The sequence below is a fragment of the Protopterus annectens genome, chromosome 11.part0 (genome assembly GCF_019279795.1).
Source record: "Protopterus annectens isolate FY-2018-M chromosome 11.part0, PAN1.0, whole genome shotgun sequence".
NCBI classification, from domain to species: domain Eukaryota; kingdom Metazoa; phylum Chordata; order Ceratodontiformes; family Protopteridae; genus Protopterus; species Protopterus annectens.
In genome coordinates, this window is record NC_056745.1 from 1,061,776,950 (window position 1) to 1,061,792,870 (window position 15,921).

The following is a 15,921-nucleotide window of genomic DNA, read 5'->3' on the forward strand; positions in this document are numbered from 1 at the left end:
CAGCAACTGTAGTACAAATTTGACTTTCCACGTGCTTTAAGTATTTTTTGACACTCAGCAAGCACAGGTAACTGATAAGCTACTAAAATCATTTTTAGAGCTGCCTCAAATAAATCTTTCTTACACTTGTGTATGTATGTATGTATGTATGTATATATGCACTACTTTGGGTTTCAGATGCATGTAATAATTTGCCAGGTTTGTTCTGTACTTGTGAATCATATTTTAGCAAAGCATGTAACATTCTTGAAGTCTTTCAGGTGCCTTTTGTAAAGAGTTCTTGAGTTAACTCTAACATGGTTTATGGTACTCCACTGTAACTTGTTTACCATGGCTATCGTCATGGAACCCTTGATAATCAAACAATACTACAAACTTCTCATTTTCTATCTGTGCATAGAATGTGTCAGCATCACTTGCAGCTCTTGATCCATATGCTTTTGGTCTACCTTCCTACATTAACACTGCATGTAGAACATGTTGGCCATCATCAATCTATGTAGTATTAGGCTGTGACACATTAAAAAAATCTGAGTGTCATATCAGACAGCCAAGCATTTTAGAACATTTATCTTGTTTCACTGACCATATTATGCATAAATAACTACATTAGTGACACCATTATTTCTGACAAGTTAGGGATAAATGTGGAATGATATTACATTATTTCTAGGAAATGCATGGATTATCATTAGATTGTTGCACATCCACAAACGCTTTGCCTTTTTAGCAACAAACTTAAGCTCTCTTCAGGTCAATACATGTCTCAAGAGTATTATAGGTTCATAGGCATTTATTAGGCTAAGGACCACAAGGGCTGTTTTAAGCCGAGCCATGAATCCAACTCTCTGAGAAGTTCTGATGCCCTTGATAAGTGTAAGCAGGGAGATGAAACATTTACAGGCATTAAGGGTCATCTCCAAGGCTCCTGCAGTGCATTCATATCTTACTGCAATACTTTATTTCATCTTTTACATCCTTATGCAGAATGGTTGTCACTCCCCAAAAGCCTACAAACTAACTGTGTTGCAAAATGTTTTCTTATGCCTGTAGTCACACTGCTTATACTGGATATAGGTTTTTATAACTTACTTATTACCAGGCACCATCTCAAATAACAAATGACATTCATCTTGTCATTATTTGAATTATTTGTTTTGGAATTCTATGCTGTGTTTTGCCTTAATTTGCATTCAGTACCTTAACTTTAAATGCATTCAGCTCTCCATTCATGTTTTAGGTTGTATACTTCAATGCTCACTTGCTCCGTGCTAAGTGTTTTGTCCACTGTTATGTCAGTTTGCTTGATAATCTGTATCTGATTTGATTGAGCCCAGACACAATTCTGTTGGATAACAGGTTAACAAAGAATTCTGCAAGAGTTTAAACTCACAATCTTGAAGTCTGTTTCAGTTGAGACACAGGAACATCAACTGACTTCTGAATCTTTTAATGTACTCCAAAAAAATAAATGTCTTACATATAGCAGATCCTTCATTGTCTCATTGTATGTCTGAACCTTGCTTTTCCAGACAGAAATATTGTGTCTATTTCATCTTTTCCCTAAAGTGTTAAATATCTTAGCTTCTTCCCCACCCTTGATATGTTGAAACAGTGCACATTTTTTCTTTTCCATTTTTGTAACTAGGTCACTCACACTAAGATACAGTTGAAATAAATGAAATCAAGTCTTCCATTATTCAGGGAAGCTTCCATAATGCCTCTAGGTCACTGGTGATTGTAGTGAGCAAATTTCAAGCCAAAAGCTGACATATTGCAGCTTAAGAATGATGATTACAGTACATGTATATCACTTGGATAATATGGCCAGATTTCCTTCTGCCAAGACTATCTCTCCTAAGATTTTGCACACATACCCTCTATTGTATCTTATACAATATTACCCCAAACTATCACCTCTTCCTTACTTACATTTTGCCCCATCCAAATACCTTTTTCTTTGTCTTCTTTGCCACTGCACTTTCTCTTCACTTTTCTCTCAGTTGTATACCACATTGTGATCTTTTGTCTCCCATCCTAACTCAAAGTTCAACCACATCTTACTCTCGTGACTGAAGATACCTCTTATTCCTCCATCATCCTGCACTATGTTCTACTCTCTACCTTCCCTTGCATATAACTTTCATACCACTACTACACGCCCTAACATCTGCCTTCATACAAATTAACATACACTCCCTTAACAAACCATTTCTCTTCTTCTACCTGCATCTCTAAATGTGACTAATCACTGCACAAAACCTGCAGGTTTGTCACTTACTCCTAACTACCACACATAGACAATATTAAAAACAAACAAAGCTTTATCTTTTGTTTGCTCTACCACACATACATCATAGGATTTTCCCACTCAAGGAAACCAGTCAATAATCCCTCTTAAGTATCAGCTCCAGTGTCTGTTCTATTGCTAATCCTATGAATAACTTTTCTAAATTGCAGAGTATCTGTTTTGCCAGAACATCTTTTGTATATTTAATAAAACTTTGATCCGTCCTGACTGTTACTGATGTAAGCATCACTCAGCATTGTAACTATGGCATGACTTCTCTTTAGATTCAAATGTTGTTAATTATTTTCTGTTGCAATGCGGTAACCATGTTCTTATTATTGTACTAATTTCATTTTAATTGTACCTTTGGAGCTTTTCTACCCAGACCTCCTTGTAAAAGGGTTTATCATATCAAGGCAGACTTCCTGGGTAAACAAAACTATAATAAAATAAATTACATTCTTCCATGTACTGTAACTCTTTACCCTAGGGAAGCTACAGACACTGCAAATCTTTTTCTGGGTCAACTCAGCCAAATATAAGTGTTATTCATATTGAAGTCTTCTGAAAACTATGCTAAATCAGTTTAGAATGACTTATGGCACCTGTGTAATATAATGCTCCATAATAAAAACATATATTTTCATATTACTTTTCAATATATTATTCACATTTTATGGGCTATACTAAAATAGTATCTTAGGTCACCCCTGCAAAGGGTGACTGAGGATCCTTGGCCCTTAATAGTAACAGCAATAACAACAAAATGCACTAAAATGCCAAGATATATAGGGACAAATATTTCACTTACTTGGCTGGCATATGATTGCTCCATCAATGCATGCACTGTAAAAAAAAAAAAAAAAAGCAGTGGTATGAAAAGCAATATGACAAATAAAGGAAGATGTATAAAGTATTGTTTGAAAAAGTAAAATAAAATGTAACAGGTTTAATAACACCTTTACAAATTCACTGTAAATCATTAAGTAAATAGCTGCTTTATGAAACCGAATGCATAAGAAAGATACATAACTTTCAGTGCTTTAACTTATTTGTGATTTGTGAGACTAATAATGATTTACTGTATTTGGCCTGAGGAAAAAAAAATACATAAATCAATAAGTAAAGGAGCAAAAAGTCAAAGAACTCAGACAGAAATGCTTTGCAAACTATCACTGTTAACCTCTTGCATCCTAACCATGACAATATTTAATGCTTTCTGCAGTTTTGTTGTAAATCCTTTTTGTAATTTTATTGCATTACCTGAATAAGGATTATAAGTGTTTGTAGTTTTATTCTGGTGCCTGAAGAACAAGTGCAGGGTGTAACCAAAATATTGTTTCTAATTTTATTTTATGTTGTATTTTATTTCATATTTATTTATTTTGCTTTTCAGGGGATTTCTGTCTGCTGTCTTTTAGCTGGTGCTTTTTAATGTCAGGTGTTATGCATGACTTCATTAACATTTGGCATAAATAATTCCTTAGACTATAATCTGTATTTAAAACCAACAGTTAATACATTTAATGTAGAGATTATTAAAATCAGAAAACATTACACATGACACAGAGGGCACTAGGACATGGATACCTGATAATCTCTTCTGATTTGGTATGATATGAAAATAGAATGTGATGTGTTTCACTGTACTTGTGAATGGAAGGATGAAGATTTGGGAACATTTTTTAACACTGATGTACCTAAAAATCAGTTTTCAGGACTGCAGAATGGAAAACTGTATTTTGCAAGAAAATGATACTGCATTCTAAACATTGCAGCTAAAAAGAGTCATTTTAAGTATGGCATATCAAACTTAGATGGTGTAATGTCATATGAAATAAGAAATCATTAGCCTGAGATGCAGAGAAAATATGGACAGTTGAGTTGAACCTATACACTTTTCCTAGAATCCATATGGTAAGTTTGCATCACTCTGGAAATCCAAAGGAATAAACACAGTAGATAATACAGGAAACCCTGTAATGCAGTTGTACTGACTTATCTCAAGACATTATAGAGCAACAGTGTGAGTGTGATACAAATTAAACAAATGTATCAGCTGACTCCTGGATGGTTTTGCTTGAAACACATTTTTGCTCTTTACTTCACAACAGCAGACAGCACAGGTATGTAAGTGAACTTTCCATAACAGTAGATGTTTAAATAGATCACTGTTGAAGTAGCATACTCTATATAAGACTTAGTGTACTTGCCCTGCCAGTACTCAAAAGCTTTTGTGTACCTTCCTCGTAAGCTGTATACCTGAGAGAGAACAAGAGTGTAGACAGACACAAATTCAGAGACTTCTTGCCTCACAGAAGGGGAGTAGGGCTTCCAGTCTAAATGGATATTTATGTGCTAGGAGAAAATGTGAAAGCAGGGATAAGGAGAAACCTCAGCCTGGCCAACAATTAGACAGAATGATAAAATCCACTGGGAGAACAAGAAGAAAAGGGATGAGAATGAGAAGTAGGGAAGGTGTTAGCTCCGCAGCAGGCATCTACTTGGACATCTACTTTTATGGTAAGTCTACGTTCATCATTACATGACTGTTGTATTAGCTTAAGCTATTTAGGATAATTACCAACGCCTTGATAGCTAGACTATATTGGTAATAGAAATACAGAAACAAACAATAACAGCATGATACATCAGAAAATTAACAAAGGGGAATAAATACAGGCAAACAACAAAAGGGAGGAGAAAAACAAAAGTTAATGTCCAAGGATGTGTGGACAATAGCCTTGCTCTTCCCTGTAGAAGGAATCAGTCCTAAAATGATTGGTGAAGGTATGCATAAATAATCAAGTTGCTGCCTCTAGAATATGTCTAGAGTGTACACATTTATAAAACACTAGAGAAATAGCCAAAGCTCTGACAGAGTGAACTTCAACCTTCAAAGGAAGGGACTTTCCATGGTGAGAATAAAAAATACTGGATGGCATGGAATAACCATTTGGAAATTGTCTGTTTAAACACTGGTTCTCCTTTATTCTTACCTTCAAAGAGAATTAAAAGCTAATTGGATGTTGTAATGTCAGTATGGTATCTAATTTACCCATGAAATTCAGACTATGGAGTATTTCCTCTCTCCCTTATCTTTGGGTACAGAAAAGAACACAGCAATATGAGCAGATTAATTTAATTTGAATTCTGAAACTACCTTTCGCATAGAGGAGGGGTTCATTTTTAAGGTTATTCTGAACCTCTGAAAGGTAATATAAGGTTGCATTACCATTAGAAAACAAAGCATGTAAATAAAACAGACAGGAAGTCTATAGATACAAATTATCCCCACTGTCACTGCAGCTCTTACCTTCTAGAGGACATAAAACTTGGAACGTGTCAACAACGTATTTATAAATCAAACCAATAAAAAATACTCATTAATCAATTAACAATAAATCAAATGAGAAAAACACATCCTATAAATTAATGAATTAATCCATTCATTCATTAATGAAATACGTGACAAATTAAGTAATGCTACATTATTTAAAAAGACATGATAAAAATGAAAACGATAAACAAAATTACAAATATTATTAAATTAATAATGATAACAAATCAAAATAATTATTCAAACCACCAGGAGTTAAACTGTTAAATCTCAAAATATATTTAATTTCTAATTTATTCATTAAAAACATTTGTTTACATCCCTGTGAGACCTAAAAGGCAAGGGTTAAAAATCTAACTGAATCAACATTACCCCCATGGAATTCACAAGGATTATGAGCCACACTACTAGAAGGACAAGTTTCTTTATCTCCCTGATATGTTCTTGGATCTTCTTTTAGGTTTCCATTTTGTTTACCTAATATTCCATTTAGGACTAGAGCAGGAACATTTAACTCCATAACCCACTACTGAACTTTGACAATTAAAACATTGACTAAGCACAAACACATTTCCATTAATCTTTGCCACATCTGTGGTCAGTACCAGCCTACACACACTACAGTTTCCTCAACAAAACATCCTCTTAGCCACTGCACCTACTTCATAAGAAAAGGTCTAAGACAATAGCTCTCCTAAATTCGAAGGATGTTTAAATGAAAAAGTCTGGAAATGTTGGCAAATTCTGATACAAATAAGTATCTCAAAACAAAATATCCCAGTTGTGTCTCAGAATTTTAATAAATGTGTCTGCATAAGTAGCATACTCAGTAACACGACATTTTCTCATCTGTGCCTACATTAGTATCCCAAGTACTTCAAGTGTGTATGGGAACTACTGGATATTGGGTAATCACTTGGTGCTCCCATGGCCCTAGGTTTTGTCTTTCTCAAAATATCCTGACAGCACTATGGTCCCTTGCAGATGAGATCCTTCTCAACAGGGATAAAGGAAACCTTTCAGGATCTCTGTTCATTGACCCTACCAAAGCTTTTGATCTATTTGATAACTTCCTATTCCTTCACTCCCTCCAATAAATCTTGGTTTGTCCCAACACCATCACCTGGTTCCAACATTTCTTAACAAATAGGTATTTCAGAGTCAACCCCTTTCACTGCCAGGACTCCTTACCAGAGGAGTGCCCCAGGGATCCATACTCTCCCCTAATTTGTTTTCAGTCTTTATTAACACATTACCCTCTAATCTCCATAACCTTCCTATTAGACTATGCAGATGACATAGTCATTCTTTGATCTAGTCCCTCACATTTAACTGTTCACATCCAGCTTCACTCTGAACTTCACTCCCTTAATTCTTGGCTAAACAACCATAAGCTACCACTAAACCCATCTAAAACAAAAATTATGATATTTGGAATCTCACAAAGTTTAAAAAGACTCCTAAGAAATCTCAACTTCACAGATCTCAACAGTTGCCCTACAGAATCAGCCACATCTTTTAAATACTTAGTTTATGGCTAGACCAGTCACCTAACTTCCAAAGCCACATTGAAAACACCATGATCAGTTCTTTTTTATTCTGGTGCTGAAAAATATCTCCTTTCATCTCAAAATCAGCTAAAGCTGCAATAGGAAAAGGAGTCCTCCTTACTCAACCTGAATAGAGGCTCCCCATCATAGCCACAGACTCTAAAAAAACCCTTCCACTCTACAGTCCATTAAAAACAAAAAACACCCATTCATTTGCAATTCCTGACCTCTGGAACACCACTGCATCAGCCTTTCCAAGGCCAAATGGCTACCAGCCTAGAGTTCTCTTGTTTTCAAACTACTTCAACCAGGTGCTTCTCCACCTCTTGCAGCTAAACTCCATAATAACCACCCTCACAACCTCCACAACCAGTCCCAATTAACTCCCTCACTCCTTGCACACAAACTCTGGCAATCCCTCTTCCTTCACTGTAAAGAAGTCTTCTCCTTCCCACCTGTCAGAGCTCAACTCAGAGACACCTCTATCAAAAATCTGACTGCAAGTGCTTTTCCACTGGACATTTAACTTAACTCCCACCTCTCTTGCATCACTTCTGCTTTGACGCTCTGTTTTCATCTGCTGCTTCCCTCTCATACTTACTATTAAAATTAACTCACATTTGATTTTCTGCTTAGCTAATAGTATTTACATAACGTAACAATTGCTTATGGGCTTATCTAGCTTCTGTGATTACACTGTGTTTGAGAATTTGTTCTATTTTGCTTTTCTTTTTGTGAATCGTTTCACCCAGGCTGTGCCTGCAAATAGTCTATATTGATCAATGTACTAGCCCAGTAAACAAACTAAAATAAATAAACAAATAAATAAATACATCCTTGTTGTGACCTCTTTGCAAGAAGCAGGCATCCAAATTATGAAAAGTTTCTTCCCTGTCAACTGCCTTGATAATATTCCTACACACCCTTACCTATTCTCCATAAAACAGAGCCTTGATTAAATGTCTCAAGTATGTGCTATCATCATACAGAAAATTATTGGCAGTGGTAGATTTCTGAAACAACTTAGTAAAAATGCACGTGCCTTCTATACCTTTTATTGAAATATCTAAAAAAAATCCACCTCATAATTTTGCATCTTATAGGTGAAACCTTTGTTATAGCTACAGACTTCTTGCATCATGGTGTGTTGAGTTACCATGACAGCCTGCAAGTCGAATACTCTTCTAGCTGAAGTCAAGGCAGACAGTAGAAGTGTCTTCCATGTTAGGAGCTTTTAATCAGCCCAATGATCTAGTTCAAAAAGAAAAACATAAAGTTTTTTGTCTAATATAAAGTTAAGATCCCAAGAAGGAGACACTTGTTTTCTAGGTAGATAAATGTGGTACCACTTTCAAAACCTGATTCAGTGGAGATAAGGAGGAAAGGAGGGAACTAAGGGCAGACAAGCTGAAATGGATGAGATATGAATCTTAAGAGATTAATAGAATATGGCAGATTTTAGCAAATCACACAGATACTGAAGAACCAGAGGAGCTTCAGACTTGAGAGGGCCTTGGTTCTTTTTATTGCACCAACTACAGAATTTCTTCCATTTAGCTAATCGTATTTTCTAGTTGCAGGTTTCCTAGCCTCCTTTATGACCTGTCATGCATGTTATCAGAAAAAAAAAGATGCCGCAGAGAAATCAAAATTGTATGATCTACACAGTCAGATGTGGCATCTATAGGTTGAGGTGAATCAGAAATCCCTTATCCTGTGTGACTATGGTCATCCCATATGGAAACTTGTAGTAACTGCCCTTGTCCATTTTCATGTGAAGAGAGAACCAGTGTTGTCAGGGCCAAGGGGGAGTTGCCAAGATTATTTCTGGAGACTCTTTTTGGTCATCAGAGGAGTGGGGAGGGGCAGAAAGGAACATTCCCATCCAACCCTAGAAATGCTACTTGATGAGAAAGAAAAATAGATGATTTCTCCACACTTGGGGGGAACAGCTTTTTGACAAAGAGGATAGATTTTTAACAATGTTGAAAAGAGTTTGCAAAAATAAGGTAGTCATCCAAGTAGGGAAAGATGTGAATGCCTTACAGTCTGCAAAAGAGAACCACAGGAGCTAGACACAGATTTTTTGAAAGATGTAGATAGCTGTCAGGGTAGAAAGGGGGATGAGAGTCTCAGTCAATCATTTTTCTTAGATTGAGACTGGAAATTGGGCCTAAGCTGCCCCTCTGTTCTTCTTAAAGTTGCCCTGACATTGATTCATTGATTCTTGAATTGTTCCTTCCCCTGATTTCTGTAGGGCTTGTTTAAATGGTTTTCTATGAAAAGGTCCATGGCTGAAAGGATAAGTCCTGTTATAATTGGGAATAGGTGAGTGACAATTTAATTTAACACTCTGGATCAATCTTCCTCCTCAACAAATCTCTTCAGCACTATAAATGGTACCAAATAATGCTTCCTAATCAAAAGGTGCATTAACAATTTGAGACATGGCACCTTTAAGATGATTTTTGGGTCCTTGCCATGAGCATCTGCAGCATCATAAGAACATTTCAAATAATGCTTAGTGACCTGTGTTACTAAAGATATTATGGTGTTTAATGAGGATTTAATGTCAGAGGAGGGTCACTCAGCAACTGCCTTATTTATATCAGAAAAGTCAACAGAAGATATTTAACTGCATGTGCTTGACAGTAAACAGTTTTGAATGTTGGAGTGGAGAATACATATATTTTTCTTCCCATAACTGTCAAAACTCATGCCATCCTTATCTGAAGCTAAAGGATTTATAGTGATAAGGTATTCACTACTATACCCTTTGGCTAAGGAAACAGCAGATGGGTTAACCACACAGTTAAGGAAATAAACATATGGGTCTGTGTTATCTTATAAAGTCAATCTCTGTCTTTGTAGGTGCAGGCTGCTACTATCAGGTAAAGTACAACCAGTATTAATGGCATTCTCTAAAGCACCAATGACAGAACACCAAAGGCTTAGATGTTTTACCTGTATGTACAGTTGACCATGTAGCTGCCTCTACAATTCTTGTAGAGTCTACACCTTTCTAATACCACATCAAAAAAGACAAGACCTTCTTAAAGTGAGCCTTTATACTCCCTGGAAATTCTTCACCATGGTGGGCATAACAAATATCAGTAGTCAAGGGGAGCCATATGGAAATAGTCTTTTTTGACAAGGGTTGCCCTTTTTTAGTCTCAGCTGAAGAAACAAATAGCTGATCATCTTTTCTGAAGGGCCTGGTTCAGTTAAGGTATTACCTGAGCTGCCTATGCAGGTCCAGCATACGTAGAACCCTTTCTTCTGGGTTCTGAGGATTTAGATAAAACATTGGGGAAATTTATGGTTTGATTCAAAGTAAACTCTGAAACAACATTTGGCATGAATGCAGGACTTGTTCTTAATGGCAAGCTATCCCTATGGAAGATCGGATAGGGATCACCCACCCTGAGAGGCTGCAACTCACATACTGTTCTTGCAGATGTCAGAGCAATGAGAAGAACAGTTTTTCATGTAATGCACCTTAAATCTGCATGATCAGCAGTTTCAAATGGAGATGCAGGTATAAATTCCTGGAAGATCCCCCCATTCAATTTCCATTTGTGAGGGTCTGTCTTGGTTCTGCTCACTTGTCTCTCTCTCTCTATGTTTTGCTCTGATGGAATACAGGATGATTAGGGAGTTACTAAGTGCTGAAGAACTACCTCCAAAACTATGACTGCTAGTCTACACCTTGCTTTTTGGCATACTGTATTACTATATTGTTCTCTAAAATCACATAAAAAAGTTCTGGAGACCATGGATAATGAACAAATTTTAAGGCATGGATCACAGCTAACATCTCTTCGACATTTACGTGCTTTGGTCTTTCTAAGAAATCCCACAGGTCTTGCACCCTTACCCCCAAAGAAACTGACCTCCAAGCGAAATCTCAGGTATCTGTAGTTGTAGATTGACCTGGTGGCAGAGGTGAAAAAGGGAGATCTATATTTGCTTGTATTCACAGTCCCCACCACTGTAGTTTCTTTTTTTACAAATCCCAGGACTGGCATCTGAAATTCCCAGAGGATGCAAATATTGGGTCTATGTGCCTTTTTACAAACCAATGTATTTTTCTAACATGTAACCTGGCAATAGAAATTATGAGAATCATAGATTCCTTAAAAGCCAGAATCCTGAGATACTATCTGGCTGATGACATGGACTGAGTTGAGAAGCTCTATGAAGTTTACAGATAAAAAAACAAACTTCTCCTATGTCAAAAAAGCCTTTTGCTGCAGGCTGTCTGTAGGACAGCCTAGAAAGATAAACCCATGTTACCCAGTCAAGGAGGATTTTTAATTTGTCTGGAATCCCAGATTGGTCAGAAGAGACGAAACTCATATTAATGACTTGGGACATCCAGGAAAGACTTTGAAAGATAAGTTAAGTCTTCTAAATAAGGAGCAGTGAGAGTGGAAGTGTGAGACAGAGGCAGAGCTTTTGGAAGCTTGGGACATGACCCCATGTGGCCTAAAAGCTACTGCAACAGTGGGAATGATAAACATTTGTAACTGAAATGTTTGGGTGGGAAAGTAAGAAGCCAGAAATGGTCAAAGGGAAGGTAGAGTGAAACAAAAATGACTAATGTTTAAGAGAAGAGTGATCTGGTAAAAAAAAATTTATCAAAGCTCATTGTAGCATCTTCATACAATTCTGTCCAGTGTGGGACAGTCCTTGGAACATTATTTTAAGTAGAGCAGGCGATACCTATTCTCAAATGTCTTAATCAATGATTTTTATGACAGTATGAGATCATTAACAGACAGAAACAAAGGTGCTGAAAAGTAAGAATTATTAATACCCAGAGGAAAACAAAAAATGGTCTAAAAGGAGAAATTTGTGAATAGAAAAGGGAATGCTCTAAGAAGAAATCAGTGGATTGAACGATAAGACAGCAGCTAAAGACAACATATGAGCAGCTTGTAATAAACTAAAGACAGATTGAAATATTTAAGATATCTAGATTTTTAGAATGTGTAAAAAGAATTAAATCAGAGGTGGTTAAAGAAGAAAAAAAGGCTAGTCAAGGAAAAAAGAGAAACTAAAGACAAAACAGATAAGGAAAACAACTGACAAGGAAACAAGGAAAACAAACTTATTGAAGAGGGCCACACAACAGATGGGGAAATATCTAATCAAAATTATTGCAGGGTTTGAAACAGCTTAGGTTTGCTTGATGCTGGAATTAGTATAGAAGCTTTTGATACTAAAATCCTTTTCCAGATTGCAAGGGTCTATCTTAAGGTCTGTGGTTCAGAAACTGAAACCAAATCTAGTATCAACAAAATTGTTGATATTGACACCAAAGGTTGTGGACTTGATTTCTGCCTGCTTAGGACTGGAACCTGAATATGGGTTAAAGAGAAGAGATAGTATGATGTTAAAGAAAAATAAGGCAGCAAAGTGCTTGTATCTACTGTAGTACCAAAAAGAGAAAAAAATAACACCCGTCATTTGCTGAATCTTGATAAAGGTCTGCATCATCTTTATCACTGATCTTTGACATCTTGGGTTTTGAGCTGCATTTACCGAGAGTCCTGCTTCAATTTCAAATCAGTGTCTGTTAATAAGGTTACAAGGATGTTAAAGGAAATTGAGAACAGGAAGGGTCACACTCATGCTGAGCTTCATTCTGATTTTCTCAAATTGTCATCTCTTATTACAGATAAGCCATGAATGCGTGTGCCTCACTTCCATAGTACTCCCATTCTCTAGAAAGCATACTGCCATTGTATCCATACTTAAAATATCATAGCTCTCGAATGTTAGTGATGTCAAGCTAGTCTCAAATGTGAAAATATCAGAAAATAATATAGAAAAGATAGTTTATGAGTACATTTTGAAACATGTCTACTTTATAGAATGCTGGTTGGTGGGGGACAGTTTCAGAAAGGGGTTTAATACTACTATTGCTATTTACAGTATAACAGATGACATAGGTTCATAGGTGTTTACTGGGCCAACAACCACAAAGGCCTTTTTAAGCCTAGCCATGCATCCCAAATGTCTGACAAGTTCTGATACCCTTGATAAGTGTAAGTATGGGCCTGGGCGATGAATGAGTCACAGGGTACCTGTGTCAATTAGAGACATAAGTGCCAAATTGGGGATGAATTTCTGGTTTCCCATCCAACTGTCCAAGCTGCACTTGAATTAGGTTAGGGAGGCAATCTGCTTCACATGAATGGGGTGCCTGTTCCATAGATAGGGTAGTCTCTAGGATGCATACCTATCTCTCCAGCAGGTCATGTTTATATCATGGGCAAGGTGTTAAGCCTTTAGAACTGGTAATTCTGGTGCTGTTTATTTGTAGATATGTAGGAGGTCCATCAGGGTGGGGTCTGACAACGCCATGTATGCCAGGCATAGATCTCCCCTCAAAAGCCTGTAGGAAAAAGAATACAGGGATAGGACCTTGAAGCAGTCTGCATAGGACATTTTACGTACACCCTGTATTTTTTTAGTGAGGAACGTCTGTGGACATTCCAACTGTTGGATATGCCTGGTTAAGTACATACCAAAAGGGGCATTGTACTAAATGGTAGGTCTGATAAATGCTGAATACAGTGGCACAATGACTTTCTTGGACTTAGATGACATACCTTTGTTTATAAGATGCACAACATAGAATGATTTCCCCACCACTCTAGACACATGATGCTGAAAGACTAGATTATTATCTATGTATATCCCTAATTCCCTGACTACTGGGGCAACTCTAAGGGATGTGTTGTCAATATGATATTTACCAGGGATGGATGACTTCCCAAATGATACTATTATGAATTTCTTGGCATTTGTTTTTAATCTATGGCTCTCATACCAATTGTTTGCCTGTGTCAGCCCCTACTGCAGAACATTTGTGTCAGTGCCAGATTCAATGACAGCTCCTAATTTGTAATAATCTGCAAATTTAGTCAGCCAGAGACCACTGACATTGGCCTTGACTTCTGAGAAGTAAATGCCAAAAAGGAGCAGTGGTCCAATTACTGATCCGTGAGAGACTCCACTTGTGACTGGCCTCTTTGTACATGTGGACTCCCAAATTCTAACTTCCTGGGTCCTATCTTAAGCCAGTTGGCTATCCACTGGGTGTCAAATGCCTTGGCCAGGTCAGGGTAGGCAGTGTGAACAATTTTGCCCTCATCCATTGCTTTGGTGACCTTCTCAAAGAAGTCCACCAGGTTGAGTAGGTATGATCTGCCCTTGACGAAACCAACCTGGGTTGGGCCCACTGTGTGGAGGTTTACTATAGCTCTTTTGATCATCTCCATGATAATAATATATACATATATAAAATATAGATAAAACTGGGTATAATTGGGTTAACTGCAGCTATATTTCTAGACCTAACTAAGGATTCTGAAGCCATGGAGCATATACTAATTTTGTTCAAAATCAAGGGCTGCAGCTACAGTGAGGGCCCTTGTAAATGAATAAAGAGTAATTCCGATAATCATACCTTAAGTGTAGTAATGGAAGTTGCATGATGAGAGCCTGGCACTCAACATTCAATGGCACTACTAGGGTCAGTTTTGGGACCCATCCTCCTACTGTTACTCATTAATAATGTCATATTGGTCTACATCTGGGTACCAAATCTGCAGCTCCTTCTACCTGCATATGGCTTAATTTTTACTAGAGGTGACAGACCACTACAAACTGTTAACAGAGCAGCAATAATAAGCAAGTACTGAAGGTAGGTAACTATGGGACCATTCTTTTTGTGACTAGCTGATATCATAAACTGCAGATGTTCCTCACATAGTGTTAATCAAGTTGATAGCTTCAAATATCTTGGACATGGGTGAATCCAAATTTAGTCTTAAAATTCCACCTGGATACAAATGCATCTAAGGTCTAATATATCTGAAAGTTAGTTACAAACTCACATGACTTTTAACACCAGGAATAAAGTGAGCTATAGGGAATAATATGCTGATATATTGGTCTTGTTTCTATTTTATTTACTTAGAATTGTTGACTAGGGTAGATCAGTAATCAAAATGGAACCATTTCAGGCTCTGTCGAGGGGTAATTACATAAGCAATGGCATAAGATGTAAAGTTTACAATGCATGAAAAGAAATTCACAAACACATAAAGAAATACAAAATACACTGTTTGATTCAAATAGTCAGAATATGTTCTGTCATTAGTGGCTTTGAAGTCTGTCTATAACACCCAGTCTGTGCAAACCACTCCTAAAAATCTGTTTCCGTCCCAAGTAATAGATATCAACATTGTTTTCTTTTAAGTATTTGCACCATAGTCATTGCTGTCTTCTAAAGAATAAACTCATCAAGATCTACTGATCAAGGTGCTTTGACCTTAAATTATCAGTGAGTCTACCTTTTGTAACACATCACCAGTTAGCTGGAACAGACTTCTTGCAATCAGAAATTAAACAAACTTCACAATTTTTAAGGCTACCACAGGGACAGTTTTTAAAGCTAACACAGAGATTTCCCCCTAAACAGCTACTGGGACAATAGTTAACCTGACAGCAGATAACCTTTCATGTCCTTGCACTTTATTATTGCATAAAAGACATTTGGTTTGAGTCTCTGATTTTTACTGGATTGAGACTTATCAACTGACCTGAATTTTACATTAAATATCCCTGATTTTACTTTATATTTTCAACCTGTCCTTTGTAGATGGTTTAATTTTCTGGTAAATTATTTAGGACTACAGTCAGTAATACCAGACATTAGAATTTCA

At 36.8% G+C, this 15,921-nt stretch overlaps 1 protein-coding gene across 1 annotated transcript in view; it reads right to left on the reverse strand.

The window, feature by feature from the left end:
- LOC122815696 (mucin-19-like) overlaps nucleotides 1-15,921 on the reverse strand; it is a 1,162,279-nt gene that overhangs the window by 182,409 nt on the left and 963,949 nt on the right. Inside the window, exon 28 of the mRNA XM_044088411.1 lies at nucleotides 3,102-3,136. Within this exon, the coding sequence (XP_043944346.1) occupies nucleotides 3,102-3,136 (35 nt within the window). The remainder of the gene's footprint in view (nucleotides 1-3,101; nucleotides 3,137-15,921) is intronic.